Consider the following 13,945-nt stretch of genomic DNA (forward strand, 5'->3'; position numbering starts at 1 on the left):
CAGGTAGATCCCGGTTGGGCGCATGCAGGAGTCTGACTGCCTCCCCGTTTCCAACTTCAGAAAAATACCAAAAAAATATATATATATATAGGATGGCTATATATATATATATGGCTCTCAAAAGAAAAAATATATATATGGCTCTCAAAAGAAATTTCAATCATTGTACTGTTGATACTTGGCTCTGTTGACTGAGTTTGCTGAACACTGGGGAGCATCAACCCAAAGTTTCAAGGTTGCCGGTACAATTTCGTCAGGACACATATAGGAACAGATTGATGCTCCTGTCTCTTTCTCTCCCCCTCTCTCTAAAACCAAACAAACATTTAAATATATGTATATATTAAAAATACATGTCCAGTGGTTATCTTTGCTTGGTAGGATTACAATTTTCATTTTCATCTGTGCATTATGTGTATTTTCCCAAAAGAGTAAATCTGTAGCCTGACCTGTGGTGGCGCAGTGGATAAAGCGTCGACCTGGAAATGCTGAGGTCGCCAGTTCGAAACCCTGGGCTTGCCTGGTCAAGGCACATATGGGAGTTGATGCTTCCAGCTCCTCCTCCCTTCTCTCTCTCTGTCTCTCTCTCTCCCTCTCCCTGTCTCTCTCTTCCCCTCTCTCCTCTCTAAAAAAAAAAAAAAAAATGAATAAAATTTAAAAAAAAATTTTTTAAAGAGTAAATCTGCAATATTTTTATGATTTTTCACTGTAATCTTTAAAACTATTTTAGAATAGATGAAATCTCAAAGGAGGGAGGGAGACAGCGAGAGGACAACATGCTGGTTTGAAAACCTGGAAATCGCCCTGGCCAGATAGCTTGGTCGTTAGAACATCATCCGAAGCACAGAGACTGCCGTTTCCATCCCTGGTCAGGGCACAGACAGGAACAGATTGATGCTGCTGTCTCTCTCTCTCACTCTCTCCCTTTCTCTTCCTAAAATCAAAAAATTAACATTAAAAAAAATAAAGAAACCTGGAAAACTGGTGTTTAAGGAACAGGCAGGAAAAAAAGAGCATAAAGGAACTACAAAAGAGCTAGACATATCAAGAGTACCTTCTCTAACCATTGTAAATAACTGATTATTTATTATAGCTCTGTAATAAATCAGATGTTAAATTTTCTAAGTTTAAAAGTTAAATATTTACTATTTATTTTTTTTATTTTTGTGACAAGAGAGAAAGAAAGGGACAGATAGGGATAGACAGAAAGGGAGAGAAATGAGAAGCATCAGTTCTCCACTGTAGCAACTTAGTTGTTCATTGATTGCTTTCTCTACGTGCCTTGATGGGGGGGGGGGGGCTACAGCAGAGCAAGTGACCCCTTTCTCAAGCCAACAACCTTGGGCTCGAGCCAGTGACCTTGGGCTTCAAGTCAGCAACCTTTGAGCTCAAGCCAGTGACCCTGCACTCAAGCTGGTAAGCCTGCGCTCAAGTTAGTGACCTCGGGATTTCGACCTGGGTTTTCTGCATCCCAGTCCGACGCTCTATCTACTGCGCCACCACTTGGTCAGGAAAAATCCAGGAAAGTTTTTTTTATTTTATTTATTCATTTTTAGATAGAAAGGGGAGGGGGAGAGAGAGAGAGAAGAGGGGAGCAGAAGTATCAACTCATATATGTGCCTTGACCAGGCAAACCTAGGGTTCCAAACCAGCAACCTCAGCATTTCAGGTCGTCACTTTATCCACTGCATCACTACAGGTCAGGCTGGAGGTAGTATTTTATCCTATCGAAAGCTGTCAACTAACTCACAAGGTATAAAAATATTTTGAAAACCACATTTAAGTAAAAATACACATTAAAACAGCTTTAAGAAATAGTACCCTGACCTGTGGTGGCACAGTGGATAAAGCAACCACCAGAAACAGAGGTCGCAGGTTCGGAACCCTGGGCTTGCCTGGTCAAGGCACATATTGGAGTTGATGCTTCCTGCGCCTCCCCCTCATTCTCTCTCTCTCTAAAATGAATAAATAAAGTCTAAAAAAAAAGAATAAAATACTACCTCCACACACTTTAAGAAAGATCTCTGTATCATCAAAGAATCTCTATCTTCAGCTCAGGAACAAATACAGATAGTAAATAGCTAATAGTTATTGAACCAGGCATTTCATATACATTAAGCCTTTTAACCATCACAGCACCTTGAATTAAATACCATATCTCCATTTTTTTTTTTTTTAGAGACAGAAAGAGAGTCAGAGAGAGGGATAGATAGGGACAGACAGGAACGGAAAGAGATGAGAAGCATCAATCATTAGTTTTTCGTTGCGACACCTTAGTTGTTCATTGATTGCTTTCTCATATGTGTCTTGATCATGGGGCTAAAGCAGATGAGCCTGCGCTCAAGCTGGCGACCTCAGGGTTTTGAACCTGGGTCCCAATCCGACGCTCTATCCACTGCACCACTGCCTGGTCGGGCACCGTATCTCCATTTTTACAAATAAAGCAATGAGTTGAGCAAAATGCCCAGCATCACAGCACCTAGACTCAAAACCATGAAGCCTGGTAGCAGATTCTTCACTCTTTAAATCTCTATACCACCTGCTTCCTCTCTAAAACCTTCACATTCATAAAAGATATACTGTATCTAAAATCCGCCAGTTGGCTCAGTGGTAGTGCATCGGCCTGGTGTGCAGGAGTCCCGGGTTCGATTCCCAGCCAGGGCACACAGGAGAAGCTCCCATCTGCTTCTCCAACCTTCCCCCTCTCCTTCCTCTCTGTCTCTCTTCCCTCCCGCAGCCGAGGCTCCATTGGAACAAAGTTTCCCCGGGAACTGAGGATGGCTCTGTAGCCTCTGCCTCAGGCGCTAGAATGGCTCTGATTGTGGCAGAGCGAGGCCCCAGAGGGGCAGAGCATCACCTCCTGGTGGGCATGCCAGGTGGATCCTGGTCCAGCGCATGCGGGAAGTCTGTCTGACTGCCTCCCCGTTTCCAACTTAAGAAAAATACAAAATTAAAAAATAAATAAATAAAATAAAATCCTCACATTCTCATACATCATGATAACCTAAAGTTTTGGGTTGGCTTATATATGTCTCTAAAGCCTGGCACAAGTCCTCACACTGACACTGTGAAAATCAATGGTATGACTCCACTCACACTGGTTCTTCTCCGATAAATCCTACTGGAATTAATTCTTCAGGCTGATCTCAGACAATCCAGCTGTCTTTCATCCTAAGAGAACTTTGTTTTAAAACTATCCTGCCTGACCTGTGGTGGCGCAGTGGATAAAGCGTCGACCTGGAAATGCTGAGGTCGCCAGTTCGAAACCCTGGGCTTGCCTGGTCAAGGCACATATGGGAGTTGATGCTTCCTGCTCCTCCCCTCCTTCTCTCTCTCTGTCTCTCTCTCTCTTCTCTCTCTCTCTCTCCTTTCTAAAAATGAATAAATAAAATAAAATAAATAAAATAAAAACTATCCTAAGGAACACCCTTCCCGAAAAAATGACAGGATAGCGGAAGTGGAGCAGAAGAGAGCGAACCTTCCAGAATTGAAGCAGAAGAGAGCGAACCTTCAGGAAGTTCACCGCCAGTGGTGCTTATCTCCACCACATGCTAGGCGTTTCCTCGGAGCAGCAGCCGCACCTGCACAGGACCCCACACTGGGCAGCGGCTGAACCTGGGTGGGCGAAGGAAGTAGCACTTGCTACAGGAGCACCAGGGTGAGGGCCAGAAAGGAGGTGCCGCAGACCAAGAAGCCGAGGTGGCGAAGACACAGGTATGGGATCATTCTGCCCGGCATGGTGGGCGTCTACAACGGCAAGACCTTCACCAGGTGAAAATCAAGCCTGAGGTTTTTTACTTTTTTTATTGATTTTAGAGAAAAAGGACAGTAGAGAGTTAGAAACATCATTGGTTGACTCTTTTTTTTAATTTTTTTTTATTATTATTCATTTTAGAGAGGAGAGGGAGAGACAGAGAGAGAGAAGGGGGAGGAGCTGGAAGCATCAACTCCCATATGTGCCTTGACCAGGCAAGTCCAGGGTTTCGAACCAGCGACCTTAGCATTTCCAGGTCGACGCTTTATCCACTGCACCACTACAGGTCAGGCCGATTCTTTTTTTAAAGATTTTATTTATTGATTTTAGACAGAGGAGCGAGGGGAGGGAGGAAAAGCCCGTGGGGGAAGAGCAAGAAACATCTGCTTCTTGTATGTACCTTGACCAGGCAAGCCCAGGATTTCAAACCTATGACCTCACTCTTCCAGGTCGACACTTTATCCACTGCACTACCACCGGTCAAGTTCATTGGCTGATTTTTGTACATGCCGACCGTGGATCAAACCCACTACCTTGGCATATCAGGAGAAGACACTCTAAACAACTGAGCTATCCAGCCAGGCAGAGGCTTATTATTTTCAAGAACCAAGAGCATGAAAAAAAAATTAGAATAATGAGGGTCCTTGATAAATTATGAAGTTGAGATTATCATTGCCATAAGTAGGTATTCAAAGAGAAGCGAGACCAAGGTGAGCAACACTATTCTGGGAAGGTATCTCCCAAGAACTGGGATTAGAATCTAGCTAAGGAACAGGGAAGGAGGACTCTGTTTAATGCAAAGAGGGCATCTGCTAGGATTTGCTCCCATCTATGTCACCCACATTACTGGTCCCCCACCATTATTACCACCACCTTCTCACCCCCTGCATGCCACCTCCAAGAACCTGTGGTCACAGAAAGGATACAGGGTCTTGAAGAGGAAAGAAGGACCTAACAAGAGACCAGAGCTCCTGGCCCTACCATCCCCAATCCTGCTGCAAAATACATTTCAATACAGAGCTCCACTTCCAAATACACACCAGAAGACTGGGTGAGCAACACAAGACTATTGATTATTGCATACTTCAGACATACCTCTTTGCTCCATAGATCATGTTGCCCAACTTTTCAATAACTCTTTAGGGCCCTCATTTTCTTTCTTTTAATTCTCATGTTTAACTATTTTCCCCCCACTAATTTGAGAGAGAGAAAGGGAGAGGAAGGTAGGGGGAAAGGGAGGAAGAAAGAAGGAGGGGAAGCATCAACTCATTCCACTTAGTTGTTCCATTTAGTTGTGCATTCACTGGTTGCTTCTCATATGTGCAGTGATTGGGGATGGAACCCACGACCTTGGCATGCCAGGACAACACTCTATCCACTAAATCATCCAGCTAGGGCCCCATGTTTAACTTCTTCAGGTACTGATACCCGAAAGCAGACCTCATTAATTTCCCTTATAACCTTTAATTCCTACTTTAATTGCTACTGAAAGCACTACCATTCTTACAGAAGCATCCTGATGCATTCCTCTGTCTACAATTCTGAGGTTGCTGAAGCCTAGAGAACACTGAAGTACTTCCTGAACTGATCTTCCATCCAGGGCTGCTACAGAACCCATCCAGATCCCTACCATCTATTTCGTCCTCTTCCAATCCATCCTGCAGAACAGAAGCTATGCTAAACTTCCTAACGTCACACTGAAATCATATCCCACTTGTTTCCAGATCTTCTGATTGATTCCCCAACACCCACATAAAACAGACTGGGAGGAGCTCCAGTAATTCTCTCAACCTGAGGGGAAAGAGTTGGCTGCAGCAGTGGAAGAGTATCTCTGTGATTTGATTTGATTTGATTTGGTTTCATGCTGATGGCAATTTAACATGTCCTTTGGGTGTTTCAGGAGTGAAAAATAACAGCAGACCACTGATCTAGCCAAAATACAAATGCTCCAGTCTGTTTGTGCACATCCTGCCCAACAATGGAGCTCTACAGGTTTGTTTTTTTAACATTTCATTTTTAGTTTATTGATTGATTTTTAGAGAGAAGATAGAGAGAAAGGTGGAGGAGGAGCGGGAAGTATCAACTCCTAAGTTGTTGCTTTTCTTCTCATATGTGCCTTGACCAGGCAAGCCCAAGGTTTCAACTGATAAATTCAGCATTCCAAGTACACAATCTTATCCATTGCACCAGCACAGGTCAGGCTTTTTTATTAAAGAGAGACAGAAAGGAACAGGAGGGGAGAGAGATGAGAAGCATTAGTTCATAGTTGTTTACTGATTGCTTCTCATTCATACCTTGACCAGAGGGCCCAAGCCAAGCCTATGACCCCCTGCTCAAGCCAGCAACCACAGGATCGTGTCTATGATCCCACATTCAAGCCAGCAAACGTGTGGCTCAAGCTGAATGAGCTCACTCACGCTAAAGCCAACAACCTCAGGATTTCGAACCTTGGACCTCGGCATCCCTACACTCTATCCACTGCACTACCACCAGTCAGGCTACAGTTTATTTCCTATTCACACACTCAGGCTTTTGCTAAAAGTTTACTTAAGACTGCCCACACTTTAAAATCAGGGTCTTTAGGCCCTAGCCGGTTGGCTCAGTGGTGGAGCGTCAGCCTGGCGTGCGAAGTCCCGGGTTCGATTCTTGGCCAGGGCACACAGGAGAGGCGCCCATCTGCTTCTCCACCCCTCCTCCTCTCCTTTCTCTCTGACTCTCTCTTCCCCTCCCACAGCCGAGGCCCCATTGGAGCAAAAGATGGCCCGGGCGCTGGGGATGGCTCCTTGGCCTCTGCCCCAGGCACTAGAGTGGCTCTGGTCGCGACAGAGCGACGCCTTGGATGGGCGAAGTGTCGCCCCCTGGTGGGCGTGCCGGGTGGATCCCGGTCAGGTGCATGCGGGAGTCTGTCTGACTGCCTCCCCATTTCCAGCTTCAGAAAAATACAAAAAAAAAAAAAAAATCAGGGCCTTTAGTGCAGGCTGTTCCCTCCCTCCACCTGTCCATCTTCATTGTTCCCACGCTTATCCAGGAAACATACATCCACACCAACTCCTCCAGTAGGGTACCATCTTAACCTCCTTTAAACCTCCATTACCACCCTGACCAGTTGGCTCAGTGGTAGAGCGTCGGCCTGGTATGCAGAAGTCCCGGGTTCAATTCCCGGCCAGGAGAAGCGCCCATCTGCTTCTCCACCCCTTCCCCTCTCCTTCCTCTCTGTCTCTCTCTTCCCCTCCTGCAGCCGAGGCTCCACTGGAGCAAAGATGGCCTGGGCGCTGGGGATGGCTCCTTGGCCTCTGCCCCAGGCGCTAGAGTGGCTCTGGTTGCAACAGAGGGACGCCCCGGAGGGGCAGAGCATCGCCCCCTGGTGGGCAGAGCATCGCCCCCTGGTGGGCGTGCCGGGTGGATCCCGGTCGGGCGCATGCGGGAGTCTGTCTGTCTCTCCCCATTTCCGGCTTCAGAAAAATACAGAAAAAATAATAATAATAAAAAATAAAAATAAATAAATAAATAAACCTCCATTACCCGTTGCACCTCACTTGTAGCAATCAGAAATTACACATATACTGAAAAGCTATTTGGTTGACACTGATGGAAATAAATATTACCAAATCAGCAACACAAATTCTGCTGCATAAATCTACAGTTCATTCATGGCATCTATACCATGGATCTCCACTGTCATGATCCTTAGAGAACATAAATCACTAACTTTCCCAAGACATCACCAGAACTTCTGCTTTCTGTAGTCAGAAGTTACAAATTTCAAGACTACAGCTAAGTATTCTCAGAAGTCCCACACAAGTTAAATGCAAGAACTATTCTACTTCACCTATGACTTAATTTTTTTTTATGTGAGAGGAAGAGAGAGAGACTCCCACACCCGCCCCAACCAGAATCCGCCCAGCAACCCCCATCTGGGACTGATCCTCAAATAACCAAGCTAGCCTCAGCGCCCAGGGCCCATGCTCAATCCAACTGAGCCACTGGCTGCAGGAGGGGAAGACAGAGAGAAGGGGGGAGAGGGAGGGGAAAAGAAGTAGATGGTCACTTGTCATGTGTGCCCTGAACCAGGGATCAAACTCATGACATCCGTACACCAGGCAGATGCTCTATACACTGAAACAACTGGCCAAGGCTGACTTCAGTTCTTTAAATTAGCAAATACTTGATTTCAAGGTACTGTCACACTTTACCAAATACCGAGTCAAAATAGATTGTCCATACAATCCTTCTCAAGGTATTGGTAAAGTATGTTATAAAACTTACAGGCTGAAATAACTTTGAATTTTAACAATAAAAATAAATGAAAGCCGGCCTGACCTGTGGTGGCGCAGTGGATAAAGCGTCGACCTGGAAATGCTGAGGTCGCCGGTTCGAAACCCTGGGCTTGCCTGGTCAAGGCACATATGGGAGTTGATGCTTCCTGCTCCTCCCCCCTTCTCTCTCTCCTCTCTCTCCCCCCTTCCTTTCTAAAAAATGAACAATAAAAAAATAAAAAATAAAAAAAATAAATGAAAGCCTTATTTAGTCAAATACCTCTAGCTTAAGCAAAACTAGATGATTACAACTTTGTATTAACAAGTTGTCATCCCTACAGTGCCATGTCATGTGAGTACCTTACATACTCATTTAAAGTTTTTCTCCATAAAGGGAAAACATTTAATTTTCACTGAATAAACATTCTTAAATGTATGCTTTTAGAAAATTAAGCTAGTAACATCAACCAATGTCTTTTCATCATCAACAGTTATATTACCTAAAAAGTACTCTATAGAGGAATAGATTAATGAGTTATTTCTTATACTAGGAATTTAACATTAGTACTTAACACAACATTCTGGTCTACAGAAACTACTCTAAAGTACCAATAAAGTGTATTCCTCTTTTTAGCTTTGAGAGCACAGAGAATTCAAACCCACCAATCATATTTCTTTACGTGCTTTTGCTGTATCTTAAACCAGCCCTAGAATGTTTTTACTTTCAAAGCATACACACATACAACATTTACCTGACAGCCTTCTTCCCAGTACTGTCTTTTTTTTTTTAATATTTTTTTAATTTATTTTATTTTATTTATTCATTTATAGAAAGGAGAGAGAGGGAGAGGAGAGAGAAACAGAGAGAGAGAAGGGGGGAGGAGCTAGAAGCATCAACTCCCATATGTGCCTTGACCAGGCAAGCCCAGGGTTTCGAACCGGCGACCTCAGCATTTCCAGGTCGACGCTTTATCCACTGCGCCACCACAGTTCAGGCAGTACTGTCTTAAGTACAGACAAAAAAAATTTTTAATTAGTTAATGAAATTAGTACTTAGCCTGATCAACTCACTGCCATGCACTGTTACTCATTCTAGGCAAGTGGACATATTCTAACAGTTTAGAACACAAAATGTATCATCCCTTTTACCATAATCTAGAGATGTGTTTCAAAAGTAAAACATCAAACAAGTTAATGGCCACATTCAATAAAGAAAGGAAAATCCCTGGCAGACAGTATGAAATAGCAGATCAAAACACACAACTCCGCCTGACCTGTGGTGGCGCAGTGGATAAAGCGCCGACCTGGAAATGCTGAGGTCGCTGGTTTGAAACCCTGGTCAAGGCACATATGGGAGTTGATGCCTCCAGCTCCTCCCCCTTCTCTCTCTCCCTCTCTGTCTCTCTCTCTCCTCTCTAAAAATGAAAAAATTTTTTAAAAAATTTAAAAAAATACACAACTCCGCTACTAAAAACATTCATGGTCTGTCAAAATCTAATTAGGCCCTGGCTGGTTGGTTCAGTGGTAGAGCGTTGGCCTGGCGTGCAGAAGTCCCGGGTTCGATTCCCGGCCAGGGCACACAGGAGAAGCACCCATCTGCTTCTCCACCCCTCCCCCTTTCCTTCCTCTCTGTCTCTCTCTTCCCCTCCTGCAGCCGAGGATCCACTGGAGCAAAGATGGCCCAGGCGCTGGGGATGGCTCCTTGGCCTCTGCCCCAGGCGCTGGAGTGGCTCTGGTAAAGCAGAGCGATGCCCCGGAGGGGCAGAGCATCGCCCCCCGGTGGGCATGCCCGGTGGATCCCGGTCAGGTGCATGCAGGAGTCTGTCTGACTGTCTCTCCCCGTTTCCAGCTTCAGAAAGATACAAAAATAAAAATAAAAATAAAAAATCTAATTAGATCAATTTTTAGTTTCTCAAATCCAAAATATTTAGGCACTATGGCACCCATTGGCTCTGGCCTGCTAGAGTGTCATCTTGGTTCACCAAGGTTGGGGGTTGGATCCAGGTCAAGGCACAAACAAGAACAGAACAACAGCCTGACCAGGCGGTGGCGAGGTGGATAGAGCTTCGGACTAGGATGCAGAGGACCCAGGTTCAAGACCCCAAGGCCTCCAGCTTGAGTGCGGGCTCATCCAGTTTGAGCAAAGCTCACCAGCTTGGACCTAAGGTCACTGGCTCAAGCAAGGGGTTACTCGGTCTGCTGTAGCCCCACAGTCAAGGCACATATGAGAGAGCAATCAACAAACAAGTAAGGTGTCGCGACAAAAAACTAATGATTGATGCTTTTTATCTCTCTCCGTTCGTGTCTGTCCCTGTCTATCCCTCTCTCTGACTCTCTCTGTCTCTGTAAAAAAAAAAAAAGAAAGAAATAGAACAAATCAATGAGGTTTTTTCCTCCCCACACTTTCTTCTCTCTCTCAAACCAATTTAAAAAAAAAAAGAAGCCTTTATCTATTGCAAGTTCTCACCTACTAACAATCATTTATCCAACCAATCTTTGATGACCACCTGCTACATGCAAGACACTATGCTAGGAAATGCAGGATATAAGATTAATAATAAGGTAACTAGATAAGGATATATAATTCTTATTTTCATATAAAGATAGGACAAATATACACAAGTAGACTATAAGTGTCATTAAGAAAATCAAAATGTCATATAAGTACAAAATATACAAATATTAGTTATATCAGAATTGTAATCATTCTCATTTTATTTTCCCAAGTCCCTACCTTAGGGCCTAGCACATAATAAATGCTCAAATAAAGCCTGACCAGACAGCAGCACGGTAAAATAGTGTTGGACTGGGACACAGACAACCCAGGTTCGAAATCCCGAGGTCGGCAGCTTGAGCATGGGCTCACCAGTTTGAGTGTGGGGTCACTGTCTTGAACATGGGATCACAGACATGACCCCATAGTGCTGGCTTGAGCCCAAGGGTTGCTGGCTTGAAGCCCAAGGTGACTGGCTTGAACCCAAGGTCACTGGCCTGAGCAAGGGGTCACTCGCTCTACTGAAATCACCCCCCCACCCCTGTCAAGGCACAAATGGGAAAGCAATCAATGAACAACAAAGGTGTCATAACAAAGAATTGATGTTTCTCCTCTCCCTTCCTGCTTGTCTGTCCCTATCTGTCCCTGTCTCTCTTGCTAAAAATAAATGCTCAATAAATGTTAAAAAAAAATAGAAAAAAAACAACCACAAACTTTAATTTAACTCACCATATACACAGCTATCAATCCTAAATATTATCTGCTAGGCCTTCAAAGACAAGTGAACATTAGCTGAACTACACTGTCATAGGTCTTTCAATTCTGGGCTCTTGGTGAAGAGGACCACATGTAATTTCTTAAAGCAAAAACTATAACTATAGAAAATGTACTAAAATCAAATTGGCAAGAAATGAAAAGTGGCACAGTTCCACTACATACAAGACATAAATATCTGACACAATTCATTCCCTTCATTCTCCAGCCAGCCCTACCCCACTGTCCCCCAACAAGACAGGCAGATGTTCTTACAGTCAGGCAAAGTTGTTACTTTTTCACTTGCTGTTAGGACAATACAAATGGGATTACGTTTGGTTTAATTACTCAGACTCCTCCAATAAGTATTTAGGCATGTATAAAATACAGAAACATTTAAATTTATTTAACCACTTTTACTACCCTAGTCTCTTTAAAAATAAAAACAAGTGACACACCTTACTTTAAGATCCTATTTCCCCAAACTTTACTTTGTAAATACTCTTAAAACTGGATCCTAATTTAGTTAATCGAAATTAATAAACATAAAGAAAACAACCTTGTCGGTTACTGCTACAAGTTATGCTTTTTTTCACAATTTATTAAAATACAACTACGTATTTAATACAAAGCAGCAATTGTGTGCTTGAAAAAAGAAGCATCTCACCACTAGTTCAGAAAAACTATCTGTAAGAAAACAGGAGTCACTATGAAGAAATTCATTACAGATTCAGGACTTCTAGCCCTCAAAATGGGATTTTCTAATAAATCCCGCTATACTTTTGCTGTGTGACTTACAAGTTGGTCCAGAAGTTCATTTCCTGCAACAGGTGGCACGAAACAGCGTTTCTCAGGCAAAGCAAAGGGCTCCAAGCAATAAAACGCGTGTTCTTACTATTTCTTAGCTTTCTTTTAGATTTCACCAAAACACTTTGATTCGGATCAATTAACACGTTTGCTTTCGTTTTGTTTGGTTTTGTGTTTTGCTTTTTAACCAGCCATTCACCAGTAAATGTGGAACGAGCCCATTACCACTCAAGAATAAAAACAAACACGGTACCAGATAAGGCTCACCAACTAAACCAAACTGATCCATTTCCTCAACACAACTTTCCTTTACAACCAGAAGGCAAGGGGTGGGAAGAAAAGCCTGGTGGGTGAGTGGTGTGGATGTGGGTGCGTTACGTGTGTGCCACAACCTGTCCAAACCCTTCATTGCCTTTTAAGGAACAGATACATAATAAAAACCTAAAAGAAACCGCACTAGAAATGCAAAGAGGTCTGCAAAACAAGAGGCTTCTTCCCTTCCAAAAAAACAGACCAACACAAGGATAGAGAAAAACGAATGCCATGGATACGCGTTGGCCAAAGTTTCTATCCTGCCCGACGGAGCCACTGACGGCACTGGCACCAATTTTGAAGAGGAACACGAGGGGGGCTGGGGGGCAGAGAAAAAGCGAGCGAGCGTGTGGCCTGCAAACTGCAACAATGCAATCTCCATTTTGAACAATGCGGCTCTTTCCTCTGGTAAATCTAGTTTTCGGTCACTTGCCGTGCCGTCGGTGTGTCCCCTCGGTTGGGAGAGGGGGTGGGGGGACCGGAGACGGCGCGAGCCGGGGGGAGGGCGCAAGCGGCGGGGAAGGAGTCCGCAGCGAGAGACTGGGCTGGGCGATACCTGGAGTGCTGCTGTAGGTGCTGTGGCTCCTGAAGCTGCTTTCCGTGCAGTAACTGGCGTCGTCGTCGTCGTCATCTTCCATCTCCTCCGGATAATCGGAGTCCTCGTCGTCCTCGTCCATCGCGTCTTCCTCGTCGTCCTCCGAAGCCTGGGTCTCCTCGGCGTCGCCGTCCTCCTCCTCCTCCTCCTCCTCGGAGACCATGTCCTCCTCCTCCTCCTCCTCGCTCTCGTGGTCATCGTACACCACTTTGTTGACGGCCCTGCGGGCCGCAGGGCTCCGGGCCGGGTGGCCCCCGCCGCCGCCGCCGCCGCCTGTCCTGCCGCCCCCCCCGGCCCGCCCCCCCCGGCCCGGGGCGCCGCCGCTGGGGGGGGCGGGCGGCGGCGGCGGCGGGGGCTTCCTGCGGGTACCGCCGCCCCCCCGGGGCGAGCCCAGCCGCGTCTTGGGCGCCACCTCAGCCTGGGCGGCGGCCCACCTGCCCCGGCTGCTGCCGCGGTGTCGCGAGCGGAGCCCCCCGATGGGCCCGGACGTGGGCGGCGGCGGCGGCGGCGGCGGCGGCGGTGGCGGCGGCGGCGGGGCCGGGGCGCAGCGCTCCGCAGCGGGTGCTGCGGGCTGCTTGGGCGGCCTGCCCCGCCGGCCCCTCATGTCGGAGCCGAGGCGGGGGGAGCAGGGAGAGCGGCAGGGGAGGGGCGGGCGGAGGGGAGTGGTGGGGGGCGCTGGGCCGGGCGGGGATGCCCGCGGGGCCGGGCGGGAGGGGCCCGGGCGGCGGAAGCTGGTGGAGGGAGAAGGCTCAGTCCGAATTGCTGGGGCCCCGCTCCGGATCGCCTTCAGCCGCCATCTTGTTTCTTCCCTCTCGCTCGGTGACTGGGGGAACCGACAGCGGCCGCAGGCCCGGAGCGCGGTCACGTGAGCTGCGCCGGCGACGAGCCTGGGACGGAGTGAGGCCGCGCGGCGGCCGCTAGGGGGAGCGCGGGAGCGCCGACTCGGGGGCGGGGAGCCCGGGACGCCTCCGCGC

The 13,945-nt window shown here is 46.5% G+C and overlaps 1 protein-coding gene across 3 annotated transcripts in view; it reads right to left on the bottom strand.

The window, feature by feature from the left end:
* The window catches only part of BPTF (bromodomain PHD finger transcription factor), a 182,298-nt gene extending 168,723 nt beyond the window's left edge, over positions 1-13,575 (bottom strand). For all 3 annotated transcript variants that reach the window (XM_066235079.1, XM_066235077.1, XM_066235078.1), the window contains exon 1: positions 12,933-13,575. In XM_066235079.1, coding sequence (XP_066091176.1) covers positions 12,933-13,575 — 643 coding nt within the window. The remainder of the gene's footprint in view (positions 1-12,932) is intronic.
* Positions 13,576-13,945: the final 370 nt, after the last annotated feature.

The sequence above is a fragment of the Saccopteryx bilineata genome, chromosome 6, assembly GCF_036850765.1.
Source record: "Saccopteryx bilineata isolate mSacBil1 chromosome 6, mSacBil1_pri_phased_curated, whole genome shotgun sequence".
In the NCBI taxonomy this organism is placed as follows: domain Eukaryota; kingdom Metazoa; phylum Chordata; class Mammalia; order Chiroptera; family Emballonuridae; genus Saccopteryx; species Saccopteryx bilineata.